The sequence below is a fragment of the Mus caroli genome, unplaced genomic scaffold, assembly GCF_978045245.1.
Source record: "Mus caroli unplaced genomic scaffold, Mus_caroli_1 scaffold_5, whole genome shotgun sequence".
NCBI classification, from domain to species: domain Eukaryota; kingdom Metazoa; phylum Chordata; class Mammalia; order Rodentia; family Muridae; genus Mus; species Mus caroli.
The window spans coordinates 12,028,021-12,051,914 of record NW_028227260.1 but is presented as its reverse complement, the minus strand read 5'-3'; the positions used below and the strand labels follow the sequence as shown (position 1 = coordinate 12,051,914).

The following is a 23,894-nucleotide window of genomic DNA, read 5'->3' as shown; positions in this document are numbered from 1 at the left end:
TTCCTACTAGGATGACCCATTAAGCCCCATTTAAAGCATTCCACTGCTTTCCAAATCCAAAGTCCCAAAGTCCACATTCTTTCAAATAAAAGCATGGTCAGGCCTATCACAGCAATACCCCACTCCTGGTACCAACTTCTGTCTTAGTTAGGGTTTTACTGCTGTGAACAGACACCATGACCAAGTTAAGTCTTATACAAAACAACATTTAATTGGGGCTGGCTTACAGGTTCAGAGGTTCAGTCCATTATCATCAAGGTGGGAGCATGGCAGTATCCAGGCAGGCATGGTGCAGGAGGAGCCGAGAGTTCTATGTCTTCATCCAAAGGCTGCTAGTGGAAGACTGACTTCCAGGCAACTAGGGTGAGGATCTTATACCCACACCCACAGTGACACACCCATTCCAACCAGGTCACACCTATTCCAACAAGGCCACACCTTCAGATGGTGCCACTCCCTGGTCCAAGGATATACAAACCATCACAACTATACAAACATGAAATTTGAATTTGTATCCATCCATATTGGCACATAGCCCCTGCTCCTGTGTTTGTAGGTAGTCTGTGTTAGTTACCATACTCCTATAGTTGAGTATAGTAGTTGGAAGAGATACTCGAAGTTCTACAGAACTTAAATTACTGATCCTGTTGTCCCCAAGATAAAACTCACTTAGTTTTGAAATGTGTTTTAGACAGTGTGGGTAATTTTTAATAGATTATTTTAAGATTCAAAATGTGACATAACAGGGCCCAACTGTGCAAAAAGGGAATTTCAGGACAATTAAATATATTTTAAATTAAAGTAGAAACAAGAATGCTACCCATACTTCCATAAAGCAGATTAAAAGTTATAAAATTTCCCACATTTTCTGCTTTATCTTAGATCATAATATTATGAGATTTTTCTCTATTATACATTAATTTTTAAATTTAAAAGCAGCCTTATCCTTTATTTGATATCCCATTTGGGCAAACAATATACTTTTTAAATTATCCATTTTGTATAATGTATGCACATGCATTCATGTGAGTTATGTTTATGTGAGTGCATGCAAATGACACCAGAGATTAATGTCAGCTATTTTGCTAAAGTGCTCTCCTCATTGTTTTGATACAGTCTCTCATTTAACCTGGAGATCATTATTTGCCTATGTTGGCTCTCCAATATGCTTTAGGGATCTGCCTGCTTATGCCCCCTCAGCACTAGGGTTTTACTGCTGTGAACAGACACCCTGACAAAGGCAAATCTTATAAAGGACAACATATAATTGGGGCTGGCTTACAGGTTCAGAGGTTCAGTTTAGTATCATCAAGGTGGGGACATGGCAGCATCCAGGCAGGCATGGTGTAGGAGGAGCTGAGAGTTCTATATCTTTATCTGAAGGCTGCTAGTGGAAGACAGATTTCCAGGAAGCTAGAGTGAGGGTCTTAAGCCCATACCCACAGTGATATACCTACTCCAACAAGGTCACATCTCCTAATAGGACCACTCCCTGGGCCAAGCATATACAAAACATCACACATCTATTACTTTAGTTTAAAAATTGGAAGAAGTTAGATGAATGTTTCTTGCCATGTGAATTCTTTCAGAATTCAAGTTGCGATATATGAATTTAAAGTCTAAAATTATTTTCAGAGTCTGGGTTTCTGTGTATGTTTGGCTAGCCTTGAGCCTAGTATAGAGCTGGAGATAATCTTGAACTTTTCTGGTCCCATGCCCCTATCCCCAAAGTGCTAAGATTACAGGCGTATATGACCAAACCTAACTTTAAGGGCCATTAACTATAAGGTCCAAATTTTTAAACTAGTTTTTTTTTTCTGAAAGTTTAAAGAAAACATTGAGGTCCCATTTATCAATTCTTGATCTTAGATCATGAGCCATTGGAGTTCTATTTAGGAAATTTCCCCCTGTGCCAATGAGTTCAAGGCTCTTTCCCACTTTCTCTTCTATTAGATTCAGTGTATCTGGTTTTATGTTGAGGTCCTTGATCCACTTGGACTTGAGCTTTGTGCAAGGTGACAATATGGGTCTATTTTCATTCTTCTACATACAGACAGCCAGTTAGACCAGCACCATTTATTGAAGATGCCTTCTTTTTTCCATTGTTTATTTTTAGCTTCTTTGTCAAAGATCAAGTATCTGTAAAGTTGAGAATAGTTTTTGCTATACACGTTTTTCTGCCTTTCCAGATGAATTTGAGAATTGCTTTTTCTATGTCTTTGAAGAATTGTATTGGGATTTTGATGAGGATTACATTGAATCTGTAGATTGCCTTTGGTGGGATAGCCATTTTTACTATGTTAATTCTGCCAATCCATGAGCATGGGAGGTCTCTCCATTTTCTGAGATCTTCTTCAATTTCTTTCTTGTGAGACTTGAAGTTATTATCATATAGATCTTTTACTTGTTTGGTTGGAGTTACCCCAAGATATTCTGGAAAGCTTCTGTAAGGCAAAGGACATAGTTAATAGGACAAATCAGAAACCTACAGATTGGGAAAAATCTTCACTAACCCCAGATCTGATAGAGGGCTAATATCCAAAATATATAAAGAACAAAAGAAGCTAACCTCCAAAAAAACAAGCAACCTAATCAAAAATGGTATATAGAACTAAATAGAGAATTCACAACTGAAGAATCTCGAATGGCTCAGAAGCACCTAAAGAAATGTTCCAGCTTGTCAAGACACTGGGTGGCTAGGGGGATTTCCCCTAAATTTCAAGACAAAAGTGTATTGTTTTTTAAATTGTTTTTTGCAAGCCCCTTCCTCCCCTTGTTGGGCTTTTACCTTTTAAACCTTAAATGTTATTATTGCCAGCCACAGGCATAACAGGCAACGAGTGGGTGAAGAGCCAGTGGAAGAGTGTTCCAAACCTCCTGTGAGCTAACAGGCTTCTGAATGTATCTCTGTGATCCACAGAGAAGGCTGGGGGAGTAGCAAGAAGATACTGTATCAGCTACTGCAGCCTTAAAACAAAGCCCGTGTCTCTTTGGACTTTAAAATTGTCCCTATGCAGCTTATTTTATTTTTATTTAATAAAATAAACAGAGGGTTTTCCCATGGGAAAAAAAGAAATATTCAAAGTCCTTAGTGATCAGAAAAATGCAAATCAAAATGACCCTGTGATTCTACCTTACACCAATCAGAATGGCTAAGATCAAAACCTTAGGTGACAAAACATGTTGGAGAGGATATGGAAAAAGAGGAACACTCCTCCATTGCTGGTGGGATTGTAAACTGGTACAACCACTCTGGAAATCAATCTGAAGGTTCCTTGGAAAATTGGAAATAGATCTACCTGAAGACCCAGTTATACCACTCTTGGGAATATACCCAAAAGATTCCCCACTATGCCACAATGGCACATGTTCCACTATGTTCATAGCAGCCTTGTTTGTGATAGCCAGAAGCTGGAAAGAACCTAGATGTCCCAGGACAGAAGAATGGATAGAAAAAACATGGTTCATTTACACAATGGAGTACTACTCAGCTATTAAGAAGGAGGACGAGTTCAGTAGTATCCCTGCAGCAGCTATGTTGGCTCAGATCTTCAGTAGCTCTTTTTGTCTCCATTCCATTTCTGGAAACATGGCCTCTGGTGTGGCTGTCTCTGATGGTGTCATCAAGGTGTTCAATGGCATGAAATTTCACAAGTCTTCAATGCCAGAAAAAGTGAAGAAACACAAGAAGGCAGTGTTCTTTTGCCTGAATAAGGACAAGAAGAACATCATCCTAGAGGAGGGCAAGGAGATCCTGGTAGGAGATGTGGGGCAGAGTATGGATGACCCCTACACCATTTTTGTCAAGATGCTGCCAGACAAGAACTGCAGCTATGCTCTCTATAATGCAAACTATAAGACCAAGGAGAGCAAGAAGGACCTGGTGTTCATCTTCTGGGCCCCTGAGAATGCACCCCTTAAGAGCAAAATGATCTATGCCAGCTCCAAGGATGCCATCAAGAAGTATCTGACAGGAAGCAAGCATGAATTACAAGCTAACTGCTATGAGGAGGTCAAGGACCAATGCACCCTGGCAGAGAAACTAGGTGGCTGCACCATTATTTCCCTGGAGGGCAAGCCTTTGTGAGCTACCTCCAGCCCCTGCCTGGAGCATCTAGCAGCCCCAGATATGCTCTTGGGTGTTGCAGGCTGCCCCTTTCCTGTCAGGCTGGAATGGCTGGGGGGATCCCAGCAGGGGGAGTGCTATCCCTTCACCCTAGTTGTGAAATATCCCTCACACCCCCTGGACTGTCCTTCTCCCTCCATCCCTAAAGGTTCTGGCCTTCCCAAACTGCTTTTGATCTTCTGAATCCTCTTGGGTTGAAGCAGACCAAGTCCCATCCTAGGCACCCAGTTTAGGGGGGAGCCTGTAATTTTTTTTACTGTATATAATTATTTTTTTTAAATTAAGTCAAATAAATTATTTAAGGGGTTTGATTCCTTTGCTGTCCATCCAGGTCACCTTTCTCAAATGTCATCCATCCATCCATCGGAGCCTGTATTTTTAAATGACACCCCTACTCCTCATCCCTCCCCATCCCATGCTGCCAACTTCTAACCACAATAGTGACCCTTTGCTTGTCTGTTTAGCTCTGTGTGTAAATGAAATGCAGAAATGACCCTCCCTGCACCAGCTGGTTGCCCTCCCCTTTCCCTTGATCCTGGCCTCTCATGGAAGCAGGACCAGTAAGGGACCTTTAAAAACAAACAAACAAACAAAAAAACAAAAAACAAAAAACATGAGTTTTGCCTGCAAATGGGTGGAACAAGAAAATACCATCCTGAGTGAGGCAACTCAGACCCAAAAGGATGTTCATGGAATGTACTCACTAATAGGTGGATATTAGCCTCCCCCCCCAAAAAAGCACAGAGTACCCAAGATACAGTCCACAGAACTCAAAAGGTTAACAAGCCAAAGGGCTCAGGTGAGGAGAATCAACTCCTCAATCCACTTAGGAGTGAGAAGAAAGCAATCATAGGAAGAGGGAGGGAGGGACTTGGGAGGGAAAGGGGACAGGGAGGGGAAGAGAGGAATGTGATCGAGAATTGAAGCCCTAAGGGCCAGCAGAAAGAATGGAAACAGGAAACCTCGGGAGGTAAGAGGTAGAGGGACCCTCCAGAATGTATCAGAAACTTGGGAGGTATGAGACTCTCAGGACTCAAAGGGAGGGACCTTGGATGAAAGGCCCTGCAGTGGGGAGAGGGAACTTAGAGAGCCCACCTCCAGCAGAAAGATCAAGTGAGGGATGGGGTTGCCATCCTACAGTCAAAACTCTGACCCATAATTATTCTTGTCTAAAAGAACTGCCAGGACAAAAGTGGAGAAGATCCTGAGGAAAAGGAGGTCCAGCAACAGGCCCAAAGTGGGATCCAGCTCAAGGGGAGGTCCCAAGGACTGACACTATTATTGAGGCTATGGAGATCTCACAAAAAGGGATCTATCATGACTGCCCTCCAAAAGACCCAACAAGCATCTAAAAGAGTCAGATGCAGATATTTGCACTCAACCAATGGACAGAAGCAGCTGGCCCCTATTGTTGAATTAGAGAAAGGCTGAAAGAAGCTGAGAAGGGTGACCCTGTAGGAGGACCAACAGTCTCAACTAACCTGGATCTGATATCTCTCAGACACTGGACCACCAACCAAGCAGCATACACCAGCTGTATATGAGGCCCTCAACACATATACAGCAGAGGACTGCCTGGTCTGGGTTCAGTCAGAGAAGATGTACCTAACCCTCAAGAGAATGGAGACACCAGGGAGTGGAGAGGCCTGGTGGGGTTGGGGGTTGGGGGTGGGGACATCTTCTTGGAGACAAGGGCCAAAGAGGTATGGGATGTGGAACAGTCAGAGAGTAGACCGGGAGGGGGATAAAATCTAGAGAAGGAAGGAAGGAAGGAAGGGAGGGAGGAAGGAAGGAAGGGAGGGAGGGAGGGAGAGAGAGACAGAGACAGAGACAGAGACAGAGACAGAGACAGACAAGATGATTGAGTACATGAATGGCCTATGGAACATGCCTATAATGTCAGGATTTGAGAAGTGGAAGCAGGAGGATCCAAGAGTTCAAGGTCATCTTGGGCTATACAGTGAGTCTGAGGCCAGAATGGGCTACATAATATTTAGTCTCAGATGAATTATGTTCAGCTTGGTGACAATCAATGTGATTTGCAGCTGAGGGCAGCGGTGTAAATGTAATGTGACTAACCCAGAATTCACTGAGGCTGTTTCCTTCTAGATATACCTAGCAGGAGCTGGTATTAGTGGTGTTAGCTTACTGCATCCCTACTCAGTCTTATTTCATGTTGGATTCATATTCAGCTAAACATCTAGCCTTTTCTTTTTCCCCGTTCTCAATGTCATATAGGTTTTTATTTTTATTAATTTTATTTAAAATTTTCATATGTATATTTGATCATATTTTCCTCTCCCCAACTCTTCCCAGATCTCTCCTCCTTCCTCCCCCCACAGCTTCATGTTTCTTCTTATTCCCCCCCCACACACACACACACAAATCCAAACAAAAAGCCCAATAAGACAAAAATTCCAAAATAAAACAACCCCACAGAGTTCATTTTGTGTTAGCCAATTACTCCTGCCATTTGCCCTGCCATGGAATGTGGTTGATAGACCTAATGATACACTATAAAAGGAAATTGATTTCACCTTTACCAGCAGGTATCAATTGCAAATAGGTTCTTGGTTGGGGGTGTGACTTTGTGTCTTGAAACCCTGCAGGTCCTATGCTTGCTGTCTATTGTCTCTGTAAGTTCATATGTTTATCAGTTTTGTTGTGTCAGGAACTCACTGTCTCCTTAGAGTCATCCTCAACCTCTGCCTCTTGACAATCTTTCTGCCTCCTCTTCTGTATCCCTGAGCCTTAAGGGGGGATGAAATGAAAAAGACATCTCAGTTAGGACTGGGTGCTCCAAAGTCTCTGACTTTTTGCACATTGTCCAGTTATGAGTCTCTGTGGTAGTCCCCATCTACAGCAAAAAGAACCTTTTCTGATGAGGATTGAGGGAAATGTTGGTCTGTTGGCATAACAGTATGTCATCAGGAGTCATTTTATTGCTATGTTTCTTTAGCAGAATAATAATAGTAAGTTTTTCCCTAGGCCTATGGCCAATCTAGTCTCTATTGTTGGTCACTTTAGAAGGTTTCATCTCATGGAATGGGGCTTAAATCCAGTAAAAAAAAAAGTTGTTGGTTACCCCCATAACATCTATCTTACCACTGCACCAGTATATCCTTCAGTTAAGTGACTGTTACAGGTTGTAGGGTCTATAGCTGAGTGACACTGATGAGTAACTTCCATCAGCATAAATGCTAGTCAGTAAGTGTTTGGTTGGATACCAGCTTGACTTCTCCACGTTTGATGATGTAAGTAAACACTGTACTCAGCAATATGGCCTTACTACCAGGTTGTATCTTGGCAAGCTCCTGGTGGTGGTCCATGGGAACCCTTTGGCCAACGATTCAACAAGATGTAAATTATTCAACAAGATGTCAATTATTCTGGTACAATATCCAGTTATTTTCAAATACAGTTTTACAAAGCCAGGCCCTTGGTCTCCATTCTTTTTGTGTATGTATGCCAAATTTATTTGTTTGTATGTATGTGTGTGTATGTGTGTATAGATGATTGAGTATAAGAATATCATATAAAGAATGTATTTTTAGCCTTCAATGTGTTAAAAATTGACTACTGAGTTAATGCCTTTTAAAGGTAATGCTTATACTTTTAAAGGGTCGTGATTTAATCAACTATAATTATTCTGTAGAACAAAAGATGTTGCTTTACGTGAGTATTGCTTAATGCTGTAAAATACTTCAACAGATTTTGTTCACAAAATCTTTCAAAGTAATCATATGTATCAATATGTGATTCTTGTAGAAACCATTTTTATTCACAAAAGTTAATAGCACCTGTATTAAATCATCAGATAATGTGGACTTTTAATTTACACTAAAAACCAATATGTCACTTTATAATCTTTGATTTTCAAGGGATCCAAGTTCCTTGTGGTTTGGAGGACAGGTAATGAGCTTATATGGTTTCTAAAACTTAAAATATTTTTGCCAATGAAATTCAGAGGCAAACTAGTAGCGATTTGAAATTGAGTGTTTTTCTGTTTTAAGCATAATAGATTTGTAATGATATCACACAAAGTGGTGTCCATATTGTACAACTTCCCCTTCCCTGTCCTATCAGGTCTGTCTACTAAGGGCCATAGCTGTGTACTTCCGTATCATTTGCTTTCTGAAACAAATTTTTTTGTTTTTGTTTTTTACAGGCATCCAGTGGAAATTATTATTTTATCCCCTACACTGTGACACCATGTGCTGACTATTTTTGCTGTGAGAGTGATGCCCAAAGGAGAGCCTCAGAGTACATGCAGCCTAATTGGGACACCATACTGGGCCCACTGTGTATGCCCCTGGTCGACAGGTTCACTAGCCTCCTTAAGGACATCCGTGTGACTTCATGGTAATTTCTATCAGCCATTAAAAATCCTGGGTGTCTTGCAGAAATTGCCCTCTATTTTCATGGAGGTAGTATAAGGTATACTTTGAAGTGGCCAAGATACCTAGAGAATAGGGTTCATTGGCTGTCCACTTAATTGTCCTGGAATCCATCAGAACCCCCTTAGTTCCTCAATAAGATCAGTTTCTAAGATGAAGCCAGAAAAGAAGTGAAGTTTAGATGGTCAGAATTTGGCCTGGGGCTAGCCCTGGTTCCCTATAGGACCTTGCTATGTAATCTTCTCTACAGCTCTGTTCTCCTTTAGAAAATGGGAAACTTAACTCCATGATTGTTATTAGAGCTTTTCAATTCTAAGATCCTGTGTTTTCAGATAATTTCGGAACATAACTTTATGCTCTCAGTTATTCAGGTTCTGAAAATGCCAAAGCAAGGTCATTCTGACTTTCAGTTCTTGTAAGCATGCATTGAGTCAAGCTTCAACCAACCTGACCTCAGGATGTCCTGTGACACGTTATCCATAGATTGACATCATGGGGTATGGTGTCCACTCAGAGGTGGACAGGGTTGAGTATGAATCCTGGCTTCGGGAATTGCTCACTGGGAAACTTTGGAGAAGTCATTGCCTCTTTTGGAGCCTTAGTGCTCAATAAACTATACCTTCGGTGTTGTTAGTTAAAAAGTTAAAGGTAGGAAATTTTTCTTAACTAGAGGATCCCCATTGTTTCGCTCACAGCCAATTTAAAGGATTTATCTCCTGTAAGTTGTGTCATAAGAAGGATTTGTTCTTCCAAAACAAATGAAAATCCTAAGGACTGGCAGAACTGACTTGTAATGAAATGTCAAGGATCATGGCACCCTGAACTGTGGACGATTACCATTAAAGTGCTGCATGACAGTCACACTTATTAACAGCCTCTCACCCTTTCTGTCCTCTTGCCTTTCCTTGGGATGCAGACTTTAATGGGGAAGAAATCTCAAAACCCAGATGGCAGCAACAGAAAACAAATAAGGGGTTCTTTGACACCTTGCTAGCTATTATGTTCACTTCAAAGGAAAAATTTTAGTGGGATTTAGAGAGAAACCTCTTCTAATAGCATCTTTTTAGGTCTAATGGAGAGACATATAGCTTAAATCTGACAGAGGACTCACGTCCGTAAGAAAGAGGTTCAAGTTTGTTTCTCATTCATTTATATCCATGTATTAGGAGGAAAATAAACTGAGGGAGGGTTGTTTTAAATTCCAAAGGCTCCAAATACCTGTTGGTGGTCTCTGTCCTGTGCCTGGTGCCTGACAGTGGTTAATGAGGGGTTAATGGTGCTTATGTTTAAAAATCTCTGTAACAGGAATGACTAGTAGGATTTTAGCCAAAGTACCAACCCTGGCAGATTTATTATCTTTATCTTGAGTCTTGTGCTTGAAAGCACTTGAAAACCATTTCCAAGTTCACAGTGATTAACAACATCCTCCCTGGTTACCAGACACAGAAATGGTTATACTATGTACCTGCTGTCTCCAACATGTCGGGCATAATTTCATTTACATAAAAGTTACTGTTCTTATTATATTTTCTTTTTAAGTGATTTTTCAGTTACCCTTGAAAGCCAGACTAAAGTATAACTTTTTATTCATTAGGCCAAACTAATAACACCTTAATGGTTTTGATGCCTTTATAGTCTGCTGAATGGGCAATGGATGTAACCTAACTAAATGACTCTTTCAGTTAATAACAGAATTTTAAATACTGGCAGGACCTACTAATTTGCTCATCATTAGTGTAATGGCACTTGACAAATAAGGAAATAAAGAATGAAAGCAGTGCCTTGGTATGTTTATATCAGAACTCTTTCTGCAGGCTATTACTCTATTATTTAAATGTTAATTGAGGTCTTATTAGGAACATTGGACCAGACTATGTGCTGTATGTGCATTTATGTGCCACTATTTTATAATTATTCAGACTAAGTACCATCTGTCCACATTTTATCTGTTATTGTTCCTTCTATAGAGTTGACTAATTTACTCTTTCCTAAATTTAGTCTTTACAGTTAGTTACATCATTTCAGCTTCTTGATGGGTTGATACCATTACCACTTGGTAATGCACAGACTCTATTTAAAATTACTTGGAAAATAGATAAGATACTTAAGTCAATCTATGGTCATCATTGACTTCTATATCACCAAATTAGGATTCTTCAAGTCTTAAGTACCACATAATAATACTGGTTGTATGAAAGGCTGTGAAGACGTTTCAGGGTCTATTTACTGTTTTAGATGGTTTTACATACCATTTCGTTGTTTTGATGTTCAGAAGAGGAGATTTTGTTTTTACTTTATATTAGAAAACGTTTCACAAAAAATATAACAAGGAAAGCTGGCCTCTGTATAGCCCTTGTTGGATTGCTCAAAAGTATACCATCAATTTCCCATCTTCTTCACCTGGGAACTACTTCCTGACTAGTAACTGGGAACACTTAGACAATGAGAATATTTCTAAAATGAATTTACCTAGGTTGTATGTCTTTTGGAGTTTTGTTTGGTTTTTGATAATCTGTTGATTGATAGTCGGGGAAATTAAATAATCATATAAGCTTGCTTCATGCTGTGTGTGTGTGTGTGTGTGTGTGTGTGTGTGTGTGTGTGTGTGTATGTGTGTGTGTGTGTATGTAAGTCTTGGGGTTGCATTGAAAATTCTATAGACTGAAGTTTCAGCTTTGAAGATATTTTTAAGCTTGTAATAAACTAAATTTTATTATCACTTACTAGTTTATTCCTGTAGTGAATAGGTAGACATCATCTTATGTTTACTGGTATAGGAGGCTCAGGAGTGGCCAAGGTCCTTATGTGTTATTGAGAACCATGCTTGTTTGAGCACTCAAGAGAGTCCTGAATGCCTGTACATGATCAGGGGTTTTTGTTTCTTTCTCCAGTGCTTATTATAAAGAAACATTGTTAAATGACATCCGGAAAGCCAGAGAGAAATACCAAGGTGATGAACTGGCAAAAGAGTTGACTCGGATCAAATTCCGTATGGATAACATTGAGGTTCTGACCTCGGACATCATCATTAACTTACTTCTGTCCTACCGTGATATCCAGGTATGAAGTGTGCTTAGGTATGGCTAGCATACTTACATCAGGAGTATGGTGAAGCTGCTCTATCTAACTAGGTATGTAACCTAGTTATGGGCTATTGTGTATGATTTAGAGATAATTTGTCATATTAGAGCTGGAGTGAGTACTGCAACAAGAAGTCCTATTTGTATAAAACTGCTTAAAATAAGAAACGAATAATTTATTATTATTACTACTACCCAATTCTTTGTAAATGCAGATTCATTAAGTCCTCTTAACTCTCTGGTTTAGGTTTGCTGTTATTGTCTTACTTTTAAATGAAGAAATTTGAGGCACAGAGAAATTAAGTAACCTGCTCAAATTTAGAGTGCAGTAAAGTCAAGATTCAAACAGAGGCTGACTATAGCTTCATTGCCCTTGTTCCCAACTCTTCAGGCATCTCCTTTAACCTTTAATTCATATTTTTTCTTTTTACCACCACTCATCAGTGAGAGTAGCAGTAGCTGAGCTATGTTACAGAACTAAGGAATAGAGATGGTTATTGAAAAATTGGCATCAGAAGTTACTGAAAGATTTTGAGACCCAGGTTATGGGGTGTGAAATATGAAGGAAACTGACGATTTTTTTTTCCCAAAATGAACAAGTTTTAAGAGTATCTTGAGTCTCTTCCTTCTGGAAGCACAAAGTCTAATATGTTTTACTTGTAGAATACTACAAAGCTACACTACAAATACATGTCTGTACATATGAATGACAGGGCCATCCATTTATGATCTGGACCAAGAACAGAGTTAGCTACTAAGGAACCCATGGCCTGAGTGATAAAAAATATAGCTACCTTTAATAACAGGTGGCTATTATGCAACAAGAAAATATGATTGACTTTTCTTGAAGTAGTCCTTTTTGATTTTGGTTTTGCTGTTATTTGGAGACAGGGTCTTTTGTAGCCCATTGCGCCTTGAACTTGTTCTGTAGGTGAATATGACTTTAAACTCTAGATGCTCCTGCTTTCCGTTCCCCACTGTAGTGACTATAGGCATGTGCCACCATACCCTGCTCTTGAATTGCTTCTTGGAGTTACTGGTTTCTTCTGCCCTTCACTTCCTGAATGCCTTCAGTTGTTAATTTTTCATTGATAGAACTCTTAGGCTCAAAGTAGAGCTGGAAGGTTCCAGGGATATATTGTCTTCTCTCTACTGAAACAGCAGCACCAAGGTCCAAAGCCAGGTGTCAGATATCCATAGGAAGTTCCTCTCTGCTGACTGGCTAGCAGAAAGTTTGCCAATACCAGTAGTTATACACTTGGGTAAAGAGTAATTTTCTTAAACATTCATTTAACTTTATTATAATGTATTTTTAAAATTTTTATTGGTTATTTTATTTATTTATATTTCAAATGTTAGCCTCCTTCCCAGGGTCTGGTTGGTTGATATTGTTGTTCTTCCTATGAGATTACAAACCCCTTCACTCCTTCAGTCTTCCCCCTAACTCCTCCATTGGGGTCCCCATGCTCAGTCTGATGGTTGGCTGTGACATACACATCTGTATCAGTAAGGCTCTGACAGAGCCTCTCAGGAGACATCCATATCAGGCTCCTGTCAGCAAGCACTTCTTGACAGCAGATGCTGGCAAGGATGTGGAGAAAGAGGAACACTCCTCCATTATTGGTGGTATTGCAAGCTGGTACAACCACTCTGGAAATCAGTCTGGTGGTTCCTCAGAAAGTTGGACATAGTACTACCTGAGGACCCAGCTATACCACTCCTGGGCATATACCCAAAAGAGTAATTGTTAATGGCACTGCTAAAATGGGACCCTGTAGAGACACACTTGGTAGCAATTTAACCCCAGGGTAATGATGCAGCATTTGGAACAGTAATTGTCAGCCTGGGGGTACTTGTGTCTTCTAGTAGGGAGGCGGCTACTCATCTAACAATACACAGGACAGCATCCCAGAGCAGAGATTTAGGCCCAGAGTATCAACAGTGCTGCAGTTGAGAAATTCTAAATTATATTAATTTAGCCAAAGTATGAAGGAGTAAAATGTTCCCTTTATTTGCATGGGAAAGTGACTAAGTTTTCTTGTATTTATCAAACTCATTTTAACACAGTTCTGCTGCTGGTATTAACCCTCCCACACTCAATACAATATCTTTTTCCTATTATCAGGCTCACTTGCCCTTTTTGGGGGGGATGTAACCAATTTTCTATTGATCTTTTTGTGCCCTCTGATAGCAGGAATTCCTGCTCTATCTCATTTTTTTGTGATTTTTTTCTCTGTACTTGTCAAGGCTACAATTAACTTCACTAAATACTATCTGCAAAGAACAGTTTATTTTTAAATTTGGAGGCTGTCTTGTGTTTGTACCTATTCAGAAAAATCTATGAAGGGCTGTTTCCTATCTTTCTCACACTCTGAGTCCTTTTGCCAACAGGACTACGATGCAATGGTCAAGCTGGTAGAAACACTGAAGATGCTGCCAACGTGTGATTTGGCTGATCAGCACAACATTAAATTTCACTATGCATTTGCACTGAATAGGTAAGAATAGTTATGTGTAGGGTTTGTGAATATGTGACCTGTTAAATTCTTCTGTTGTCTTTTCAACAATTATCACATACAAGTCATATGTTAACTGCCCAAGGTATGAAAATATATAAGATACTTTGCCTTTGGGGCATTGCTGCAGACCCTTTTTGGTCCCTGTCTGTGTAGAACGGGTCTCTGGTTGCAGGTGGACAAGGAGTCTACGAATGACAGACAGAATCAACACGAGAGATTGTGTAGAATCTGAATGTATTTTCACAAAGTGTACACCAGTTTTATATAATACAGAAAACAAAGGGGTAGGATGTCATGGCAGGCAAAATACATTGAAGTTACCTGACACAAAACAAAAGAATGACTTCAAAAGGACATACAGGAACCAGGTAATGTTTACAGTAAAGATAAAACAGCTCTGCTTAGGGTCAGCTAATCACAGGTAAGGATTTCACACCCTAGTCACAATTTGTGCTACTCCTTTGAGTCTTGTGAAAGCTAGCACCAAGGGGTTCTGCTCTAGCAGACCTCATGAATAATGCAATACCACAAACCTCCAATTTCCTAGGCCTTGATAAATTCTTGTACGAGTGTAACTTGGCTGTTCTTTTAAGTATCTGTGGCGAATCTCCGTTTGTCAGAAGAATTCACCAACTTGCTTTTAATATGTAATGTAACCTGCGATACCTGGCTGTAGAGAAGATCCCTGTCTAACTGTTAAATGGTAAACCTACCTATTAGCTAGGCCATTGTGTATTCCCTTGTTTGGGTGAGACTGGCTACTGTCCCAAGTAAACACTCTGCAGACCAGCCATGAGCTAATCCAGCTCTGTACTTTGTAATGCCTAATTAGTTTCACTGTCTCTACTAGAAGTAAATTTGAATGTTACTGAATAAGTAACCTCACTGAATTCCTACTGAATTCCAATTTTGTGGGCTTCAAGGATTTTCTAGGATGTTAGAACACTGGCGAAGGCTTAGCTATGTCAGAATTCAATCTTTAAAGGGACTTATAATAAAATAATACTAAAAGAGAGCACGTGGATCCATACACCAGACTAACACGGGGATAAGGTATGAGTATACAGGTTATGAGAATGCCAAGGTTCCAGGAGGTTGAGTTTCCTTGAAACTCTTTGCCTCGTGAGTGCTTCCAGGCCTCTCAGCCTGCCAAGCAGACTTCACTGGAGTGTGCGTAGCAGGGCATATATTCTAACTTTGAGATCAGACACTTAAAAAAATTACCCAAGGGTCAGGTATGGTGGTGCATGCCTTTATTCTCTGCATTCAAGAGGTAGAGGCAGAGGCAGAGGCAGAGGCAGAGGCAGAGGCAGAGGCAGAGGCAGAGGCAGAGGCAGAGGCAGACAGATATCTATTAATTCAAAGCCAGCTTGGTCTAAATAACAAGTTCTAGGACAGCAAGAGCTACATAATGAGACTCTACCTCAAAGAGAGATAGCGGGAGGCTAGGAGTTTCCAAGTGCTTCATTTATATGTGTAGTCTTGAAGTTCATTTTTCATCATAGTGCATCAACCACTAATTAAGAAAATGCCTTATAGTTTGATCTTATGGACACATTTTCTCAATTGAGGTTCTCTCCTTTCAGACAACTCTAACTTGTGTTAAGTTGGTATCAAGTTGACATAAAATTAGTCAGAACAACTGAGTTGCTTCTTCTTACATCCCATTGATATGAATTTAGTCTCCATCTTGCCACAAATGAAATTGAGAAATGTGGTTTCTAGCTAAGTGGCCATCCAAACATGACTACTGTAAATTTGCAGAGTAAAGCATATTCAACCTCTCAAAATCTTAGGTGTCTAAATGTCTAATTTCTACTGTCTTTCTTATTCTATTGATAATATAGAAAGAAAAATAAATATTTTAAGAATTATGTACATTCTTTTCTGTCCACAGTAAGTATGCTGTTACTTATGAAATCATGTCAGATCAATACAGAAGAGTATTCTAGAAATCTATGCAATTTGGTTTAATAGCTAGGGGCTTATATCCTCATCAACCTTCTAACCAATGAATGACATCTTCAAATAAGGAATACATGAAATAAGTGTTTAGAATGATCTGAGGCTGTACTTTTTCAGAAGCTAGATTAAGCTTTAGATTGTTTAGATTGTTGAAATGGCAACATCATTAAGACAGCAACAAAATGGGAACCCAGAATCTTGTAACCCATGATAAGGTCTCTTAAATCAAAATAAAATTTGAAGCAGTGAAAGTGTGTAGATCTTAAATACATAATTTGATGAGTATGAGAAATTAATATACACATCTAAATGATACCTCTACCAAAATAGAAAAAAATTACCTAAAAGTTTTCTGTTTTGCTTTATCTGCAACCTCTGCCTTTTCAAAGGCAACCAGTGTTGCAACCAGTGTTGCAACCTCCATCCCCATAGATTATTTTTTATTGGCTTCAACTTCACAAAACTAAAACCATACAACATATTCTCCTTTGTATTTGGCTTCAGGATTTCAATGGTATGTTGATGATATTCATGTATGCCATTATATACATCACTAGCTCTTTTTTGTTGCTGTAGAATATCCCATTTTATAGATATGTCATGATTTATTAATTTTACTGATTATGGACATTTAGGATGCTCCAAATTTGGAATGTTAAAACAGATGCTTTTGTAAATATTTCTTTGCATGTTTATCTATCTTTCTCTCTCTCTCTCTCTCTCTCTCTCTCTCTCTCTCTCTCTCTCTCTCTATCTATCTATCTATATATCTACCTGTTGATGTACACACATATATGCATATATATTTATATACATATATAACCCAAAGTAGAGAGAACAACTTAAGCCTGAGAAAACAAACTCCTGTTCCCTCGGTGTAGTGTGCTCCAATTTTAGTAACATGTGATTCTATGTGATTGATTATTGACTTAAAAGAATTAAATGTGTTATCACTTATGAAATTCTTGGGGAAATTCCTTATGCACTATAAGTACTATAAAATTAACTTGTTAAATAAGAACTGGAAGCCATATGAGTTGCTTGTCGCTATCTTTTCAACTAGACACATCAGAGAGTATCCACTGTCAAATAGTGGACAATATAGTTGATTATTATCCTCTCAAAGACATGAAAGAGTAAAACAGGATTTGAAGTGGAAATTGACATCTAAAAGTGGCTATGGAAGTATGAGGTTATTCAGAGACGAGTATGTTTGTAATCTAGAAGAGAATAATTTGTATTGCATATAAAAGATGAACATTTATTTTGCTTTCTGGTCTGATTGTCTCCTGTCAGATACTGGCTCTGTAGAGTCTGGGCAAGGGTCCTTGGGTGCTGAGTACCTTATTTTTCACACAATAAGCTAGGAGTTTCCAAGTGCTTCATTTATATGTGTAGTCTTGAAGTTCATTTTTCTGTTCAAACTTGTCCAGCTCTCAGCATACTTGTAGTAGGATATGGCTTTTTATATAGTTTTAAGGAAGTTAGTAGGGGCTGCCTTATATGTATAAGGGAAAAATAGAGATAGACAAAAAAGAAAGAAAAGGAAAGGAGTATTCCTGCATTTCGGTTGACCTTTACTTTTTATGAAGTGAACCAAAACATGGCCATAAATTAGTTACTAAAGGTTGGCAGAAATGAATGGTGTTTGACCCTCAGATGGCAAGGGTTCCCTGTCAGTAGGAAAGCTGGCTTGAGCCAGCCAGCTTTTCCTGGTATCTTCCACTTCACTGCATTCAGAAGCCCATTCAAAGCTACTTGAAGTTTCCACTGGGCAGTTAAACTGCTGGCCTCTCAATGGAGTGAAATCCTTTATGAGCAATTTTGTATTTGTTATTACTTTTATAGACAAGACTTTACTATATACACAATTGTAGCTATAATATCCTAACCAAAGATCTAGCTAAGTGAGAAGAAAGATGGCTATGCTAGACAGTGTTTTTGTTTGTTTCTATCATTATGTTTACCTGAGAAAAACAATTTAAAGAAGGAACTATTTGGTTTAGCTCTCACCTTCAGAAGTTTTAGACCATAGTACTCAGCTCCATCACTTATGGACCTGTGGTAAGCAATATGTAGTAGGGAGCATGTAGAGGAGCAGGGAAGCTCACTTCATGGCCAGCAGGAAGAAAATGGAAAGAGGGAAGACAAGACACAGCTTTTCAGAGCATGCCTCCAGTGACTAACTTCATCTGTCTCCTAGTTTCACTCCCTCAAAAAAATGTCATCATATTATGAATTCATCAACAGATTGACTAGGTCAGAGCCCTCGAGATGCAGTCATTTCCAAAAAGTCCATCAGCTAGTAACAAAGCCCCTAGTATGTGACCCCATTTGGGATATTTCATATATAAATTATAACATTCTACTTCTGGCCTCCAAGTTCATGTCCACCCCATAATATAAAATATATTCAGGCTATTTCCAGGAGTCCCTATAATCGTAACAGTTCTGGCACTGTTCAAAAGTCCAAGTCCAAAGTCTCTGAACACTAACCTATTAGTTGTGAATCTCTGTAAAACGTACAAAGTATGCTGTATACATTTCACATTCAGAAGCACAGAGAAAATATTTCCAGTCTCAAAAAGAGAAATGGGGTCATAGAAAAGAGGAGTGGGACAAAAGCAAGACTAAAACTCAGGACAAACCTTAAATCCTGTGGATCCATGCCCAGCATTTATGACATTGTATGAGCTTTCAGTGGGTTACAGTTGTCCTGCTGCTATGGCCTTGCCATCTGGCCCTGCTCACTACCTGCAGCTTTCTTCGGATGTTCAAGTCTCTGCTATCTCTAGTAGTTCTATCTGCACAGATTTAGACATTGCCCTCTATGTGTTGCCTGCAGGAATCTTGATCTTGCCACTTAGTACCTATCCTCCTAGGCTTTCTTTTGAAGTCTGAGTAAAGCCTCATAACCCTTGCTCATAACTCTTGCTTTCTGTATCTTTGCTAAAATAGTTTCATATGGGTGCCATCAAGATCTGTTGCCAGTTCAAGCACTATCTGTGCCCTCTTGGACTATGGCTTCAGTGGCCTATAAGTTGCTTGGATGACTGAACATTGAGAACCGCGCCAGCAGCAGAGATCCCTGAGCTCGTTTTTTTTTTTTTTTTTTTTTTTTTTTTAAGCAAAGCTCTTTCAACTTAGTTAACCTTTATACCCTTGAGCCTGCACAGGTCAGGGTCATTCCTGAAGATGTTCAAGGTATCTTTCCTATTGTCTTGATGCAAAATACTTGGTTTCTTTTAATGGACTAAATCTCTTCAGCAGCTGTATGCCCGGCCTCCAAGCTAGCTGCTGCTTCTCTGAACACGTTGTAAAATATCCAAACATTTCTGCTTACAATTTTCACTATAAACTTGACTAAAATCAAGCAGCAAGATAGATGGCACAATCTGAATGTCTGCTTCCCTTGAACTTTCCTCTGCCAAATTTAGTGATTTATGACCTTTATTTTTTAATTAATTTTATTTTTTTACCTATGAGTATTTTTTACACATGTATGTCTATATACAACTTTTATGTCTGGTACCTGTAGAAACCAGAAAAGGGTATTGAATCCCCTGGAATTAGAGTTAAGAGTTTCTGAGCCAACATGTGGGTACTGGTAAATTGAACCTAAGTCCCCTGAAAGGGCAGCAGGTACTCTTGACTAGTGAGCCATCTCTCCAGCCTAATCTATCACCTTTAAATTCATCCTCCTATAAAATCTCAAGACACTGTAGATAGGTTCTTTGTTATGACAGAACATGAATAATCTATAGTCTAATTCCAAGTAAAGTCTGCTTCCCATCTGAGATCTCATACGCATAATCTTTACTGTCTGTATTTTAATTAACTTCTTGGTCTTCTGTGCTCTCACCAGAATTACCCACCAAACTTTGGTTACAACTTCTTTAGTTTAAAGCTCCAAATGTTTTAAAACTCGTAAGGAAGCCAATTCCAAAGGCTTCAATAGCACTCCTGGCACCAAAACCTGTATTTGTCAGTGATCTCTATAGGAAAAGAATCAATACTTTATGTATGTGTGTGTGTGTGTGTGTTACAAATTATGCATAATTATAAGGGATAATTTAATATATTGTCTTATACATTTAAAAGCTACATGGTCCAACAATGGCCATCTATACTACAATGGAAAGTCTAGAGAACCTGGTAGTTTTTCAGTCTAAGAAGCTAGAAGCCTCAGCAGAATAAAAGAAACCAATGTTACATTCCTAGTCCAAGACTATAGGTACGGGAGTTCTTTTAGGGTTCCTGATGTAAATCTACATTGCCAGCCTAAAGAACAGAGATCTAATGACCACAGGCAATTGAGGTAGCAGCAACAGACCTGCTTGTTTGCAGAAGAAATAGAGCTTGAATATGCTATATGATCGACTCTTTTCCCTCTTTTATTCTGAGTCCACATTCAGGGCAGATCTTTCCACTTTGGTTACTGAGCCTGGAAATGGAGGAATAGGTGGGTTGATGACAGTAATTTAATCTGGCATATAGCAGAGAGAAACTAACCTTGTTCCGAACCATCCAAACCCTAGCTTCTGGGGGGTCCCCAGAGGCTGTATAAGTGAAAGGACACTTTGTCTTTGAGATCATGTAGGCTTGTCATCTCTGGAGTAGCCATACTCTCCTTTTATCATTTCTGTATATATTTACTATTCAGTATAACCATCTACTTTCTATAGTTATATAAGTAGCCACTCTATGTTACATGTTTGTCATGAGTAGAAAAATGTCATCTTCCAATTATTATAGTACATTATCTCCAGCTACCATAAAGCAAAGAGAAAATGTATTTATTGCTTTCCTATAAATGATGAGAACCATAAACACTGCCAACTTAGAATTATGTAAGTCTAACTTTTTGTTTCAGGGAAGATAAAGAAAAAGGTAAAGGTATAAAATTAACAGCTGATCAATATGATCTAAGTCCATAACCATATTATTTTAACATAGCATGATGTGTAATACTAGTCTTAAAAGCTAAGGCTAGTAATGGCATAATTAATTACACTAATCTCAAAATGCTTTATTTTGTGTGCCTGCAGGACTACCAAAACAAACCATGAGATTCTACTTGAAATTGCTGGGCAATCTCCTTATGTTGCTTGTTTTGGCATATGTAACTGAGAGTATTAGATGGTAGCTGAATGTTCATACTTCATAATAGATACTTTTGTTAAAATACAAATGTTTCTTACTGTGGTAAAAGCATGTAATCTAAAATTTGATTTAGTAGTATTAAATACATTGTTACTGTTGTAAAACAGATCTCTAGAATTTTTTCATCTCCCAAGCAGAAACTGTGTATTTACATTTCAACTCTTTTTTCCCCTTTTCAACTCTACTTTCCCCTGACTTGAGCACATAGTAACCACCATTCTTTCTATGAATTGGACTGCTTTCAACAACATCTTGTGTAGCTTTCTGTGGCTGACTTAATTTGTCTTAGTGTAATCAAGGTCCATAACCATTGTGCTATGTATCAGAAGTTTCTTCCTTTTAAAGCCTGAGTAAGATCTCATTGTATGGATAACCCATATATTATCTATCCATTGAATCTTTGCTAGATATTTAGGATACCTTTACCTTTGGCTATTGTGAATCCTGCTGCTATGAACAAAAATCCTGCTGCATTAGTTTGCTGAGAAAATGAATTACTGTGCTTCCTTCTGCACAGCAGCCTTGCCAATAATACAGGTTTTATTTTTTACAAACTATTTGCCCTTTCTGTCTGTTAATCTTGCTTCTCACTGGCCACCTCAAACCTTCGATATCATTCTGTTTTGTTTCCTTTTTGTCCCTCCTGTTTGTCCTCCTTTATTTACTGAGTCATTTATATATCAACAGAAATTGGTTTGTGAAAGGGAATTGAGCTAATGAAGAATAAATAAAGGTAATGGGCAATTAAAAAAATATTCATGGCCCGGTCGGAACAGCATCGGGGTAGCTAGGGCACAGAGTCAGCTGACGCTCGCCAGCTGCCCACAACACCCGCCACAGGATCTTAAGACTTCTGGTGAGTGGAACACAGCTTCTGCTCCAATCCAATTGCTCGCAGGACCTGGGACTGCATTAGTTAGGGAAGCAGAAAACAAGCCTGAGTAGGGCCACAGGCCTCTTCCGGCTGGACCAGACCGGGGTACCGCCAGCTACCCACGACCCCCGCCACAGGATTTTGAGACTGCTGGTGAGTGGAACACAGCTTCTGCTCCAATCCTTAAACAGTGACAACGACAACAACTAACCCCAGAGATTACCAGATGGCGAAAGGTAAACGTAATAATCTTACTAACAGAAACCAAGACCACTCACCATCATCAGAACCCAGCACTCCCACTTCACCCAGTCCAGGGCACCCCAACACTCCGGAAAAGCTAGACACGGATCTAAAAGCATATCTCATGATGATGGTAGAGGACATCAAGAAGGACTTTAATAACACACTTAAAGAAATACAAAGGAACACTGGTAAACAGGTAGAAGACAGTAAAGAGGAAGCACAAAAATCCCTTAAAGAATTGCAGGAGAACACTGCTAAAGAGTTACAAATCCTTAAAGAAAAACAGGATAACACAATCAAACAGGTAGACGTACTTAAAGAAAAACAGGAAAACACATCCAAACAGATGATGGAAATGAACAAAACCATACTAGACCTAAAAAGGGAAGTAGACACAATAAAGAAAACCCAAAATGAGGCAACACTGGAGATAGAAACCCTAGGAAAGAAATCTGGAACCATAGATACGAGCATCAGCAACAGAATACAAGAGATGGAAGAGAGAATCTCAGGTGCAGAAGATTCCATAGAGAATATCGGCACAACAATCAAGGAAAATGTAAAATGCAAAAAGATCCTAACTCAAAACATCCAAGAAATACAGGACACAATGAGAAGACCAAACCTACGGATAATAGGAGTGGATGAGGATGAAGATTTTCAACTCAAAGGACCAGCAAACATCTTCAACAAAATTATAGAAGAAAACTTCCCAAATCTAAAGAAAGAGATGCCCATGAACATACAAGAAGCCTACAGAACTCCAAATAGACTGGACCAGAAAAGAAATACCTCCCGACACATAATAATCAGAACAACAAATGCTCTAAATAAAGATAGAATACTAAAAGCAGTAAGAGAAAAAGGCCAAGTAACATATAAATGCAAGCCTATCAGAATTACACCAGATTTTTCACCATAGACTATGAAAGCCAGAAGATCCTGGACAGATGTTATACAGACACTAAAAGAACACAAATTCCAGCCCAGGCTACTATACCCAGCCAAACTCTCAATTAACATAGATGGAGAAACCAAAGTATTCCACGACAAAACCAAATTCACACATTATCTCTCCACGAATCCAGCCCTTCAAAGGATAATAACAGAAAAAAACCAATACAAGGACAGGAACCACGCCCTAGAAACAACAAGAAGGTAATCCCTCAACAAACCTAAAAGAAGACAGCCACAAGAACAGAATGCCAACTTTAACAACAAAAATAACAGGAAACAACAATTACTTTTCCTTAATATCTCTTAATATCAATGGACTCAACTCCCTGATAAAAAGACATAGACTAACAAACTGGCTACACAAACAAGACCCAACATTTTGCTGCTTACAGGAAACTCATCTCAGAGAAAAAGATAGACACTACCTCAGAATGAAAGGCTGGAAAACAATTTTCCAAGCAAATGGAATGAAGAAACAAGCTGGAGTAGCCATTCTAATATCTGATAAGATTGACTTCCAACCCAAAGTCATCAAAAAAGACAGGGAGGGACACTTCATACTCATCA

The 23,894-nt window shown here is 39.1% G+C and overlaps 1 protein-coding gene and 1 pseudogene across 1 annotated transcript in view; both read left to right on the top strand.

The window, feature by feature from the left end:
- Map3k15 (mitogen-activated protein kinase kinase kinase 15) overlaps nt 1-23,894 on the top strand; it is a 148,983-nt gene that overhangs the window by 53,743 nt on the left and 71,346 nt on the right. The window contains exons 4-6 of the mRNA XM_021152935.3: nt 8,295-8,488; nt 11,415-11,583; nt 13,995-14,101. Coding sequence (XP_021008594.1) covers nt 8,295-8,488; nt 11,415-11,583; nt 13,995-14,101 — 470 coding nt within the window. The remainder of the gene's footprint in view (nt 1-8,294; nt 8,489-11,414; nt 11,584-13,994; nt 14,102-23,894) is intronic.
- Nucleotides 3,590-4,087, top strand: LOC110286534 (cofilin-1 pseudogene; annotated as a pseudogene).